This window comes from Pan troglodytes, chromosome 3 (genome assembly GCF_028858775.2).
Source record: "Pan troglodytes isolate AG18354 chromosome 3, NHGRI_mPanTro3-v2.0_pri, whole genome shotgun sequence".
Taxonomy (NCBI): domain Eukaryota; kingdom Metazoa; phylum Chordata; class Mammalia; order Primates; family Hominidae; genus Pan; species Pan troglodytes.
The window spans coordinates 89,873,548-89,886,134 of record NC_072401.2 but is presented as its reverse complement, the minus strand read 5'-3'; the positions used below and the strand labels follow the sequence as shown (position 1 = coordinate 89,886,134).

At 39.4% G+C, this 12,587-nt stretch overlaps 1 protein-coding gene and 1 pseudogene across 4 annotated transcripts in view; one reads left to right on the top strand and one right to left on the bottom strand.

Moving 5' to 3' along the window:
- The first annotated feature begins 5,010 nt into the window (after window positions 1-5,010).
- Window positions 5,011-8,000, top strand: LOC742063 (nuclear receptor coactivator 4 pseudogene; annotated as a pseudogene). The gene is given in 1 exon segment (NR_073402.2): window positions 5,011-8,000. The product of NR_073402.2 is annotated as a nuclear receptor coactivator 4 pseudogene (transcript).
- A 537-nt stretch (window positions 8,001-8,537) lies between these two features.
- The window catches only part of HERC5 (HECT and RLD domain containing E3 ubiquitin protein ligase 5), a 49,459-nt gene continuing 45,409 nt past the window's right edge, over window positions 8,538-12,587 (bottom strand). For all 3 annotated transcript variants that reach the window (XM_024356171.2, XM_054683185.2, XM_024356173.3), the window contains 3 exons: window positions 10,275-10,458; window positions 10,093-10,195; window positions 8,538-9,020 (listed from right to left, as the gene is read on the bottom strand). In XM_024356171.2, coding sequence (XP_024211939.1) covers window positions 8,815-9,020; window positions 10,093-10,195; window positions 10,275-10,458 — 493 coding nt within the window. In that variant the 3' untranslated portion in view covers window positions 8,538-8,814. The remainder of the gene's footprint in view (window positions 9,021-10,092; window positions 10,196-10,274; window positions 10,459-12,587) is intronic.

Sequence of the window (12,587 nt, the reverse complement as noted above, 5' to 3'; positions counted from 1 at the left end):
AGTTCTAGACTGTTTTTCCCACTGCTGCCAATGAATGTGTTTACTTTTCAAAATTCTTCAAAGACAAAGCCTTATCTACAGAGGAGTCCAACTTATTGGATAGTGCAGATACAGATTTCCAGCTTCACAGGAAGCTCTGTTGGGCAGTGTTGGTCTAGATACAAGGAGAATGTTGAGAGGCTAATGAAGTGATGGGACAAGAGTTTTTTTTTTTTTTTTTTTTTTTTTTTTGAGACTGAGTCTTGCTCTCTCGCCCAGGCTGGAGTGCAATGGCAGAATCTCAGCTCACTGCAACCTCCACCTCTCGAGTTCAAGCAATTCTCCTGCCTCAGCCTCCTGAGTAGCTGGGATTACAGGCACCTGCCACCATACCCAGCTAATTATTGTATTTTTGGTAGAGACAGGGTTTCACCATGTTGGCCATGCTGGTCTCGAACTCCTGACCTCGGGTGACCCACCTGCCTCGACCTCCCAAAGTGCTGGGATTACAGGTGTGAGCCACTGCACCCAGCCAGTAGATGATGATCTTGAGCTTAGTGCACTGGCAGTAGTGGGGTTACAGAGATGTTAAAACTAAAATTATTAGAACTTGACTTGCATGTGGAATGTGGTAAAAGAGAGGGAGAAATGGAAGATAACTGTAGGCTTCTTCTTGAAGATATTGGTGGGATCACTCCAAGCTGTGAAATATGGAAAAACATTTTTGGAATAAAAAATGACAACTTTCTCCTTGCAAATGTTGAGATTAAAGAGCCAAGGGGCATGCAGGTAGTGACATAGACTATATAGAAAAATGGCTATCATGCTGGAATATATGAATTCCTTTAGGTCAGAGGTATAGCTCCAGGTATCACAGGTAGACCTCATCTATCAGCTTAAAGAGGAGACACGTTAGCCGCGGGCCCAGTAATAACTGAAGCCAGAGACTTGATCAGGAGTCCAGGGGTTGGGGGTGTAAGGATACAAAGGAAATGGAAAATAAGTCAAGAAAAGGAGAGCAACAGTCTCGTTTCAAGGAGAAAGTAGTCAACAGTTTCAAATACAGTAGAAATGATTTAAGATGGAAATAACAAGTTTCTGTTGATTTTTACAACAAAAAAAGTCATCTGTGACTTTTACTGGAGCAGTCTGAGTGGGAGAAGTGGGGGACTGGAGGGCAGATCACAGTGTCATGGAGAGATTAAGGCAGGAATTTCCTAATTGCAGATTTTTAGGAAAAAGAATAGGAAGAAGGAAAAGGGGGATATATAATGAAGAGGAAAATTCTAAAATGTATTATCCTAATGGCAGAAATGTGGATATGGAAGAGCCTGTGGTGAAGCAATTGAAGATTAGAAGATACAGGAAAGCTGGCTGGGCATAGTGGCTCACGCCTGTAATCCCAGCACTTTGGGAGGCCAAGGTTGGTGGATCACCTGAGGCCAGGAGTTGAGACCAGCTTGGGCAACATGGCCAAACACTGTCTCTACCAAAAATATAAAAATTAGCTGGGTGTGGTGTGCATGCCTGTAATTCCAGCTACTTGGGAGGCTGAGGCATGAGAATCGCTTGAACCCAGGAAGCAGAGGTTGTGGGGAGGCAGAGGTTGTGGTGAGCCAGCATTGCACTACTGCATTCCAGCCTGGGCAATAGAGCGAGGCTCTGTCTCAAAAAAAAAAAAAAAAAAAAAAAAAAAAAAAAAAAAAAAACCAAAACAAAAAAACAAAGATATAGGAAAGCATGGAGAAATGATGGAGGTCTTGGAGGCGGAAAGGAATGCAATCAGACACCTCTCCTCAGAGACAGGAAGGGAGAAAGAAACAAAGGGTGATGGAAGTGGGTTTATAGATGGCTAACAAGTAGGAAATTCCAGGCCTGGCGTGGTGGCTCACCCCTGTAATCCCAGCACTTTGGGAGGCCAAGGTGGGTGGATCACGAGGTCTGGAGATCAAGACCACCCTGGCTAACATGGTGGAACCCCATCTCTACTAAAAATAAAAAAAATTAGCCAGGCGTGGTGGCACGTGCCTGTAGTCCCAGCTACTCGGGAGGCTGAGGCAGGAGAATCGCTTGAACCCAGGAGGCAGAGGTTGCAGTGAGCTGAGATCGCGCCACTGCATTCCAGCCTGGGCAACAGAGTGAGACTCCATCTAAAAAAAAAAAAAAAAAAATTAGGAAATTCCAGAGGTAGACCCCACTCTATCAAGTTAGGTCTAATGGGTGGACATCACACACCAGGTACAACTTTTGCTCTTTCTTCTATAACAAACATAATTTAGCACACATTTAAAAATATATATTAAATAAGATAGATTTTATTTTATCCCATTTTCTCTCTGCTTGAGAATATAAATACCACTTCATAACGGAGGAAAACATTTACTCACTGGTGTTGAATTTGTATCTTGTCTTATTATTAATTTGTTTTATTGTGTAGCAAATGAAAGACACTGTTCATTTTCTACCTATTGTGAGCTATCCTTCAAATACTTTCAGGTTGCATGTTTTATAGGTTGGCCTTGAATATCTTATTTTATTAATCATAATTGGACTCTTGTACCCTCTTAACAGACCATTGTCTTTAACCAGTTTCAAAAACTTGTTCCTCTCTTGTTTCTCCTGTGCCGTAAGCATCTCTTACAAAACTATGAGCCAAGGTAACTCCTTAAAAAGTCATCCTTGTGACTTAGGGACGGAGGCAAATTATCTTTCAACTCAAAGTTGCCCTAAATTCTGTCCCCAGGCAAACAGCTTGCCATCTTGGCGCACACACACACACACACACACACACACACACAAAATGAAATACCTGTTCATTTATGTACTCAAAAAGTGTACAGTGACAGATTTCCCAAGGCATATTAGAATTTTATAGTTGCTGCTTGTACTAGAACTGTTTCTTTAGAATAGCTCCTCAATTTGTTTCTCCATCAGATGCAATTCTAGGGGAACTGCCAATCATCTTAGCCTTTCCTGGCCATGGAATGGGTATGAGACTCAAGGTAGACAAATAAGAAAGATCATCTCTCTTTGGAATTTAAAAACAGCTTTATTGAGATATGAGGCATACAATAAATTACACATATTTAAAGTGTGTAATTCGACAAATTCTGGGATATGTATATACCCGTGAAACCATTCTCACCATTGAAATAATGAACATATCCATCATCCCCCAAAGCTTCCTTGTGCCATTCTGTAATCCTTCCCTCCTGTCCCTCCTCACCCCCATCCCATTTCCCAGGCAACCACTGATCTGCTTTCTGTCACTATACTTTACCTTGCATTGTCTGGCATTTTATATAAATGAATCATACAGGATATAATCATCATTAACTTTCTTCACCCAGTATAATTATTTTGAGATTCCTGCATGTTGTTGTGTCAACAGTCCATTCCTTTTTATTGCTGAATATTATTCTATAGTATGGACAGACCACGATTTATTTATGTATTCACCTATTGATGGACATTTGAGTTGTTTTCCACTTCTGGCTATTATAAATAAAGCTGCTATGAACATTTGTATGTAATCCTTGCATGGACATACGCTTTTATTTCTCTTGGGTAAATTCCTAAGAGTAGAATAGCAGGATCATATGGTAGATACTTCTTTTTAAGAAACTGCCTAACAGTTTTCCAAAGTGGTCAAACCATTTAAATTCCCACCAACAGTATATAAGAGTTCTAGTTCTTCCACATCCTTATCAACACTTGGTACGTCTATTTAATTTTAGCCATGGTAATAGGGGTGATGTGGTACCTTACTTGGGTTTTAATTTGCAGTTCTATAATGACACGTTGTTAAGCTTATTTGCCATTGATATATCTTCTTGTGTCTGTTCAAATCTTTGCCCATTTTAAAATTGTGTCTTCATTATTGAATTTTGAGAGTTCTTTACATATCGTGGGTAGGATACAAGTCTGTCTTTGTCCATTTTGTGCCACTATAACAGAATACCTGAGACTGTGTAATTTAAAGAACAGGAATTTATCTCACAGTCTGGTGGCTGGGAAGCCCAAGATCAAGACATCAGCAGATTTATTCTCTGGTTCAAGCTGGCACCCTTGTTGCTGTGTCTTCAGAGTAGGAGAATTGTGTTCCTCATGTGGCTGATTGTTGCAAGACTCCTTACTTGGAGTCAGAGCAATAGTAGGTAATACTGTTCTATATAAAGAATAAAGGAGGAAGCAAAAAGGTTCCAGTCAGTTGAAAAGATTCCCTTTAAAAAGACTCCTCAGGAGTTTTGTGTGGGGCTGTGTCTCTGTCCATCCAAAGTCCCCTGGATCACCCGGAGAGGGATTGGGAGCTGGAGCAGTGAGCAGAATGAATACCTCACATGACCAGAGTGGCTACTCCAGTAATAGAGAACCCCTTTTGAGATGTAGTAATGCATGGAAGGACTTGGAGCTTGCTATTGGTGGAGTTCCCTGGGCCAAACAGCAAATTAAAGATAACTTGTGAGAAGTCAAAGCTCAGATTCAGAGTTGTATAAGCTGTCACCTAGAATGCCTTACAAACTGTGAGGTGGCTGTATGAACAAGTAGACCTCATCTATCAGCTTAAAGAGGAGACACTTCAGCCACAGGCCCAGCAGCTCTACTGGTTATTGGGCCAGTTCAACGGTCTTATTCATTAACTGAAGTGCACCCAAAACAAAGATCTAGCCAAGTCTCTGTGTGCCTGGAGAGACTGGGCAGTTTGACCCTTAAGTTTGAAGATTCAACTTTCCTGCTGTTTGAAGCAGACACAACTGCTCTGCATGACTATCACCACATTTGGGTTTCTCAAGACCATTCAAATTCCTAAACACTTCATGCCTCATGCTAGCTTATCAAATATCAGGCCCTTCCTGGAGAAGAGAGGCTATATCCTAATGCCAGAGCAGAAGTCAGCATCCAGCATCACAGATGTCCCTCTCAGGGAATGGCTCCTTGGAAGCAACCGTACCAGTGGTCTTCAGGAACAACTCCCCACGACTGGCTCACCCAAAAGCAGACGTTGGAGAATAGACTTCTTCCAGAGCCTGCAGTTTCTTCAGTAATGTCTCAGGCAACCTAAAGGGCTTTGAAAACTTGCTCCTCAAGAGTCAGCAACAAGAAGTTCCAGAAAAACCAAGTTATCCAAAGTGACAGCCATTTTACTACCAGTTCTTTCTCCATTTAATTGAAAAGGTGGAAGATCTAGAGCTTTCTGATCAAGGTGAGATGATCTATCTAGTGGCTGGTGACTCCCCAGGAATCCTGTAAGTTGGAGAAGCCTGAGAATGGCAGTTATGAAACCAGTGAGAAGTTTAAATTCTTGTTCCATTCCTACAATGTGAATGATTGGCTTGTCAAAACCAACTCCTATATCAACTGTTGGGTCAACCAGCCCAATAGTGTAGAGATTTTGAAAAACCTGGGCAATGTGAAGTGCCTGAATGACTACTTGGAGGCCAAGAAACTATTTTCTACCCTCAGCATCGTTTCTGAGGATTGACTTGTCCAGAGCCATCAGGACCCATATAAAGTAGAGGACATATGCACAGCCAATGAGCCCTGCAGAAGTTTTGCAGAGTGTATGATGAGAATTGAGAAGGAAGCTCTGTGTAAGTGGCTTCTAAAGAAAGATAGACAAAATAATGGGATGCCTGAGGAAACCAAACCTGAGCCTGAGAAGCATCAAGATTCCCTGAATATGTGGTCCTGTCCTTCAAGAAAAGAACAAGCTAAGGCATCAAAGGCAACGGCTCCTTCTAGAATTGCTGATTCAAGTCATAAACAACAGTCCCTTGTCAGAGTGGCTAATCCGGCCCCCATATAAGGAAGGAATTCCCAAGGAAGTGCCTAGTACTGAGGACAGGGCTGGCCAACAAAAGCTTAAAAGCCCCACAATCACTTCCTGGTGTCCCTTTAATACAGCTGACTGGATCCTGCCAGGAAAGAAGATGGGCACCCTCAGCCAGTGATCCTCTGGAGAAGACAAGTGGCTACTTTGGAAGAAGGGCCAGGAAGTATTACTTAATCCACCCCTACAGGAGGAACATAACTTCCCCCAAGACCATGATGGCTACCCTACATTTTGTGATCTCTTTGCCTGTATGAAGCTTAAAATCGAGAAAGAGAAGTGATTATATCAAACTCCTCTACAGATGTGAAGGAACAGACAAGAGTTCAGCAGCTTTTCTGCAGATTATTACACATCCATGAGCTAAGTGACTGTGACTTGCCAAATAATTGTGTTTCTGGGTCCGACCAGTTAGCTTAGTCCCTTTCCTGCCTAAATTTGAACTAGTGAAGCAAAATACATCATCGGATTATGAGTTACTATTTAAACAAAAAATGCTGAGGTGACTCAGTTCTTTCCTTTTTACAGAAGTATTAATTCACCCCACACTAGAAATGTAGCACCTTGGTGGAGTTTTTCACAAGCCTCCCACGCTCCTTAGATTGGGTTATTACTAAAAGTACATTAAAACACTGTAGTTTTAAAAAGAAGTATTTCTGTAATTGAAGTGTATTGTATTCTAAAGCTAGTAAACGTCCCTAACTTTTAATTGTTCTTTAGCTGCTTCTCTTGCTGTGTTTTCTTCTATTAGAGGCTGAAATAATTTTTCTCTTCTATTAATATATATTTTGCACAAAAAATTAATCCTGCCAGTAGTGATTACCAAAACATGTACTAATAATCTTGGTAATTTTTGACACTAATTACCAAACATTTTAGCCTACATATTAGTTTTACATCATTTTTCTTCTTCACTTGAAAGAAACTGAGCTACTGCAACGTTTTTCTTTATTCCTTTTTCTAAATCAAACTTGTCCAACCCATGGCCCACAGGCCCCAGGATGGCTTTGAATGTAGCCCAACACAAATTTGTAAATTTTCTTAAAACATTATGAGATTTTTTTTTAGCTCATCAACTATTATTAGTGTATTTTATGTGTGGCCCAAGACAATTCTTCTTCTTCCCATGTGGCCCAGGGAAGCCAAAAGATTGGACATCCCTGCTTTAAATGTTATTAGAGTATCCAGTATTTAGTATCCTTCTAAAAGTATCCCTCTTTTAGAAGGGCTCTGTATTAAGACCATTTTCAAGGTAGTTTTAGACTCTTTTCAAAATATTCTATAGATCCACATAGGGTTTAAAAGAGCCCCAGTGCTGACTAAGAGCAAATAGGTAAGACACGTTAGAAATGTAGTGTAGTACTTGAACCACTCACTATCCTAGGGATTACTGGTGTATCCTCTGTAAATGGAAGCTGAACTTGACCCCTGGTGCTTTTAACTAGGGATAAAGTTGTCCTCTCACTGTAGGCACAGCATTTCTGTACCTCCAAAAGTACAATGCAGCAACATTTTAGTAAACAGGCTGCTTACAACACTTGTACCTTGGGGTATTCATTGAAGCTTTATGAAAACCGATGTTTTCTCAGTATCTTTAAACTCATGTCCATGCTTTAAAGTCTCCAGGAGAGAAATGGGGTTTACAATGTTTTAAAATTCTCTAAGATATCTTCACCGCTTTCCAGACTTTGAAACTATGAAGTTTCTCAAATGCCTATGTTATTGGAAATACTTTTGGGAAAATGTCATGGTCCCACAATGTCATTGTCATACAGCTTTACTAAAGTTCTTTGAACCACAGCTGAAAAGAGCTTTGTATTATTCCTTAAGCCCCACCCAGATATCATTTAGAACTATTATAATAATAAAGATGAAGGGTAAAAAAAACTTAAGGACGGCTGGACACGGTGGCTCACGCCTGTAAGCCCAGCACTTTGGGAGGCTAAGGCCGGCGCATGACCTGAGGTGGGAAGTTTGAGACCAGCCTGACCAACATGGAGAAACTCTGTCTCTACTAAAAATACAAAATTAGCTGGGCATGGGGGCGCATGCCTGTAATCCCAGCTACTCGGGAGGCTGAGGTAGGAGAGTCACTTGAACCCAGGAGGTGGAGGTTGCGATGAGCCGAGACAGCGCCATTGCACTCCAGCCTGGGCAACAAGAGTGAAACTGTCTCAAAAAAAAGAAAAAAGAAAAAAAAAAACCTAAGGAGTCTTTCCAGTATCTTCAGTTGCAGCTAACTTTGTAGTTTCTTTTTGGGGCCTAACACACTGTATTTTACATTATCAAAGTGTAATTTACATTTATCACTATGTTAATGAGTATGTACAACATTCTTTTGCTTGGATGCATTTTGTACCTAACTGCATTAAAAGCATAACAGCATTTAAATAAAAAAGCTTCCTCAGAAGCTTCTCCCAATAACTGTCACCACTGCCACCTGTCCCTACCTTGAAGAGAGGCTGGGAAATGTATGATTTTAAGACTGAGAACAATGCCACTCCTACCATATAGGGAATCTGTACTGAAAGAAGGGGAGAACAGATATTGGGTAGATAATTACAAGTTTTTTTAAAAGAACTTCTAAGGTAAAGAGTATCCCTTCAGGCCAAGTCATGCAAACATTGTGTGAGAGACACAGCTTAATCTATATTATAATTGATATATCTTACATGCAATGATAGCAATTCCAAAAGAGCTGGTAAACACATTGAATAGTGAATAAGACTTTTATGTTAATTTTTCAGTTATTTTATTTTTGAAAAATATTTCCCAAAAGAGGTAAGGAATATGATGTAGGCATAGGGGTATCCAAGGGAGAGAATACAGTCACGGGTTCTAACCGGCCAGTAAACCCTCTTCTTCATCCCTCTTTCCTGCTTATCACTAGAGACAGAAATGAAAAACCATGGCTTCAGGCTGCTAAAAGCCTAAAACAAAACAAAGTAGAGGAACAACAACAACAACAACAACAACAAAATAAGGCTGTTGGACAAGCAAGCTGGTCAGCCAAATCCTCTGCTGTTGTTGATGGCTTCTTGAAGCGCTTCTTCAACTGTTTCCATTGTAGAATATTTAGGGAGGAAGAGGATACTGAAACATGTCAGTGCTCTTATAGGGTCTCTTTCATTCCAACTTTCAGGACAGCAAAATGTTATTTTCATATTATTTAAATCTTTCATTTCTAGTCTGTCAGTTCCTGTAAGAAATACTAAAAAGAAGAATAAAATTAGGCAATCTGTTTTACATGGAGACCAAAATCTCTTTACAGAGAAAAAAATCTATTTATTCACAAAACTTCATTAGAGCCCATGTGCAGTGTCCTACATTTGACAGTGCATTGGGCATTGTATTCGAACAATGTCTGACACATAGTCACTGTCCTCAAGCAGCTTAAAGTCTGACTGGGAATATTAGATTCTTGTGAAGAAAAAGACACATAATAGCAAGAGAAAAGCTGTAAGGTATAAGACAGCCCAAAGAGGTGTCATGGAGTTAAGTGCCTCCTGAGTCAATGCTATGCTTGAGAATAAGGAGAGAGAGCCAGGCTGGGATGACTGAGGGGATTTCCAAGAGTTCAGAATTATGCCGGACCTTTAAGGATGGAAAGGTTTAGAAAGGCAACAAGGAGGTAGGTGAGGTTCAAGGCAGGAGAAGGAACTTCAGAGAAAGGCCTGGAGGTGGGAAGGTGCAAGGTGAGCTCAGGAGTGTTCAGACAATGGGATTATTTGGTTGGGACAAAAATTTCCCCTAGGAGTTAAGACCGGAAAGGTAGGTTGGGCTTCTATTAAGTCTGAATATCTTCTAACATACATGTTATCCACAAAAATAAAAATAGAAGATAAATATTTCTCAAAAGTAAGGAAATAGAAAATGAGAAAGTCATTAAGCCTAAAGATACAAATAAAATAGCTGTGTACAGTAATAGCAAATATAGTATTAATAATATAGGAACAGTAAAAATTAGCCAAATAAAATATTTTAGTTAATCCCAAAAAGGCTGAATAAGTGAATGATGACAGGGCTACAGAAAGAAGGCTTGATATTTAGCTTGGATGAAGAAACAAAAACTTTAAAAGCAATAAGGGATGAAATCACAGGGGAAAAGATTGCTTATAGATATTAACATTTGTTTTTTGATGTTGGGACACAGAGGATGTTCAATTGGACTAGGCGTAGCTCTGGCACTATGATCTGTTGCAAATGGTACTTATCATAAAGGAAATTTTTATCCCATTAAAAAGACATACGATTACAGATCTATTCCTTGATATAATACTTACCAAGGAATTTTTTCTTTTCTTCCAGAGTCAATTTGTGGAAAGCCTTCCAAAACATCACTATGGTGGGATGTGAACTGTTATATCCTGGTTCATAATGTGCATTCTAGAGAAAATACAAAAAAAAGTTATTGAGGAAATAGGAAGGAAAACTGAATTTAATCAACTTAGACTTGATGATGTACCTTTTCAAATGTTTTCCAATCATAATCTGTATTTCCAACAATCACATCCTTCAGTTCTTCGGGGTGGAATAATTTGATAATGTCTTCGTCGCACATTTTATAAAATCCTCTCCGAAATTCTTCATAAACCGCCTTTACAGAGTCGTTGAAAATGTAATTGATATACTTAGAAACATAGTCTCTCCTTTAATAAAACAAAATGTTATTTCCACTTACTGCAATATCCTGAACAAAATGGTGAGGGGCTAAAAATAAAAGCTAGAATACCTAACAGTTTTTGAGTACCTACCATGTGCCATGGACTGTCATAGTTACTAGAGATTATCTAATGTAATTTTTTTTTTTTTTGAGACGGAGTCTCGCACTGTCACCTGGGCTGGAGTGCAGTGGTGCGATCTTAGCTTATTGCAACCTCCACGTCCTGGGTTCAAGAGATTCTCCTGCCTTAGCCTCCCAAGTAGCTGGGATTACACGTGCCCGCCACCACGCCCAGCTAATTTTTTTGTATTTTTAGTAGAGACGGGGTTTTACCATGTTGGCCAGGCTGCTCTCAAACTCCTGACCTTGTGATTTGCCTGCCTCGGCCTCCCAAAGTGCTGGGATTACAGACGTTAGCCACCGCACCCGGCCCTAATGTAATTTTTATAACAACTCCATCATATGCTGCTTATAACATATATAACTTAAATGTGAAAACACAGATTAAAGTCAAAGAAGGGAAAAAGATACACTATGCAAACATCAACCAAAATGAATGTGGTGTAACTATACTAAAATCAGACAAACAAGACAAGGATAGAAAAGTACATTTACTAATGACAACCGAGTCATATACCAGGAAGGTAAAACAATTCAAAAATCTGTTATGTGCTTAGTAATAACGAAACTTAAAGAAACACTCATATCCACATGTATAGTATAGATGCTAATATACCTCTCCTAGTAACTAACAGAAAAGCAGACAAAAAATTTTTAAGGACAGAGAAGATTCAAATACAATAAATGATCCAAGAAACCTATTTAGAATATTGCAACAAGATCTCTACATAGAAAACTACCTAACATTTTTTCAAGAATGACAAAAGACGATTTAAACAAATGGAGATTCTGTATTCATGGATTAAAGCCTCATTATTTTAAGATGTCAATTTTTTCAAAAAATTGATCTATAGGTTCAGTATAATCAGTTTCAAAAATTGAAAAAATAAAACCTGATCCATACCTTGCATCTTACTAAAAAATCAATTAAAGTGGATCATCGATCTAAATGTGAGAAATAAAATGATAAGCTTCTAGAAGAAAATACAGGGGAATATATTCATAGCCCTAGGATAGGGAAGTATTCATAAAATAGAAAACAGAAAAACACTATGCATTAAGGAAAATATTGATAAAGTAGACTACATTACAATTACGAATTTTGGTTAATCAAAAGACACATTTAAAAAGTGAAAAGACAAGCCACAGTATGTAAGAAGATATCTGCAGTACATATAACCAACAAAAGACTTGCATCTAGAACTCTCATAAACTGACAAGAAAAAAAAACAACAGAAAAATAGACTAGAGATGAGGAATAATTATTTCTGAAAAGAGGATATCCAAACAGCCAATAAGCATATAAAGTGCTTAACATTAGTAATCAGAGATTGCAAATTAAAACCACAATGGAATACTACTATATACCCACCAGAGTGGCTAATTTAAAAAAGACTAGTAATACTATTAGAGTGGATATAGAGCAATTAGAACTGTCGTACCCTACTGATGAAAGTGTGCCTCCATTTTTTATGTTTGCTTACTAACAGCTTTCAAGTCCCACTCCTCCTTTTTCCCCTTTCGCCTCCAAATCTGCACAACACAGGCTCACTCCCTGGGCACCCACTGATGGCTGCGTGGCTTAAACTTCCCCACGCATGCTCTGGGTTGCATGAGAACCCTGACCCTGGCCCCACGGAACCACCATAAAAACTAAAGCCACCTGCCTCTCTCTTCACTTAAGCCAAACAGATCAGCTTGGATGCCTGTGCAGCTCTCCCCAAAAAGCCCCATTATGTACTAAACATTTTCATACTCTCTGGCTTACATATGGCATCATCCATATCAATATCCAAATGAATTTCAGGTAGGAGCACTGATTCTGCCTGCATGGAGCAAGGGGCAACCACAAGGCACCAAGCACTTCTCCCAGTTACATACCAACAGAAATGCCTGCACATAAACAAAACACATGTACAAGAATGTTCACAAGAGCATTATTCATAATAGTCCAAAACTTGAAATACACTATGTCGGTCAAAAATACTACAGATA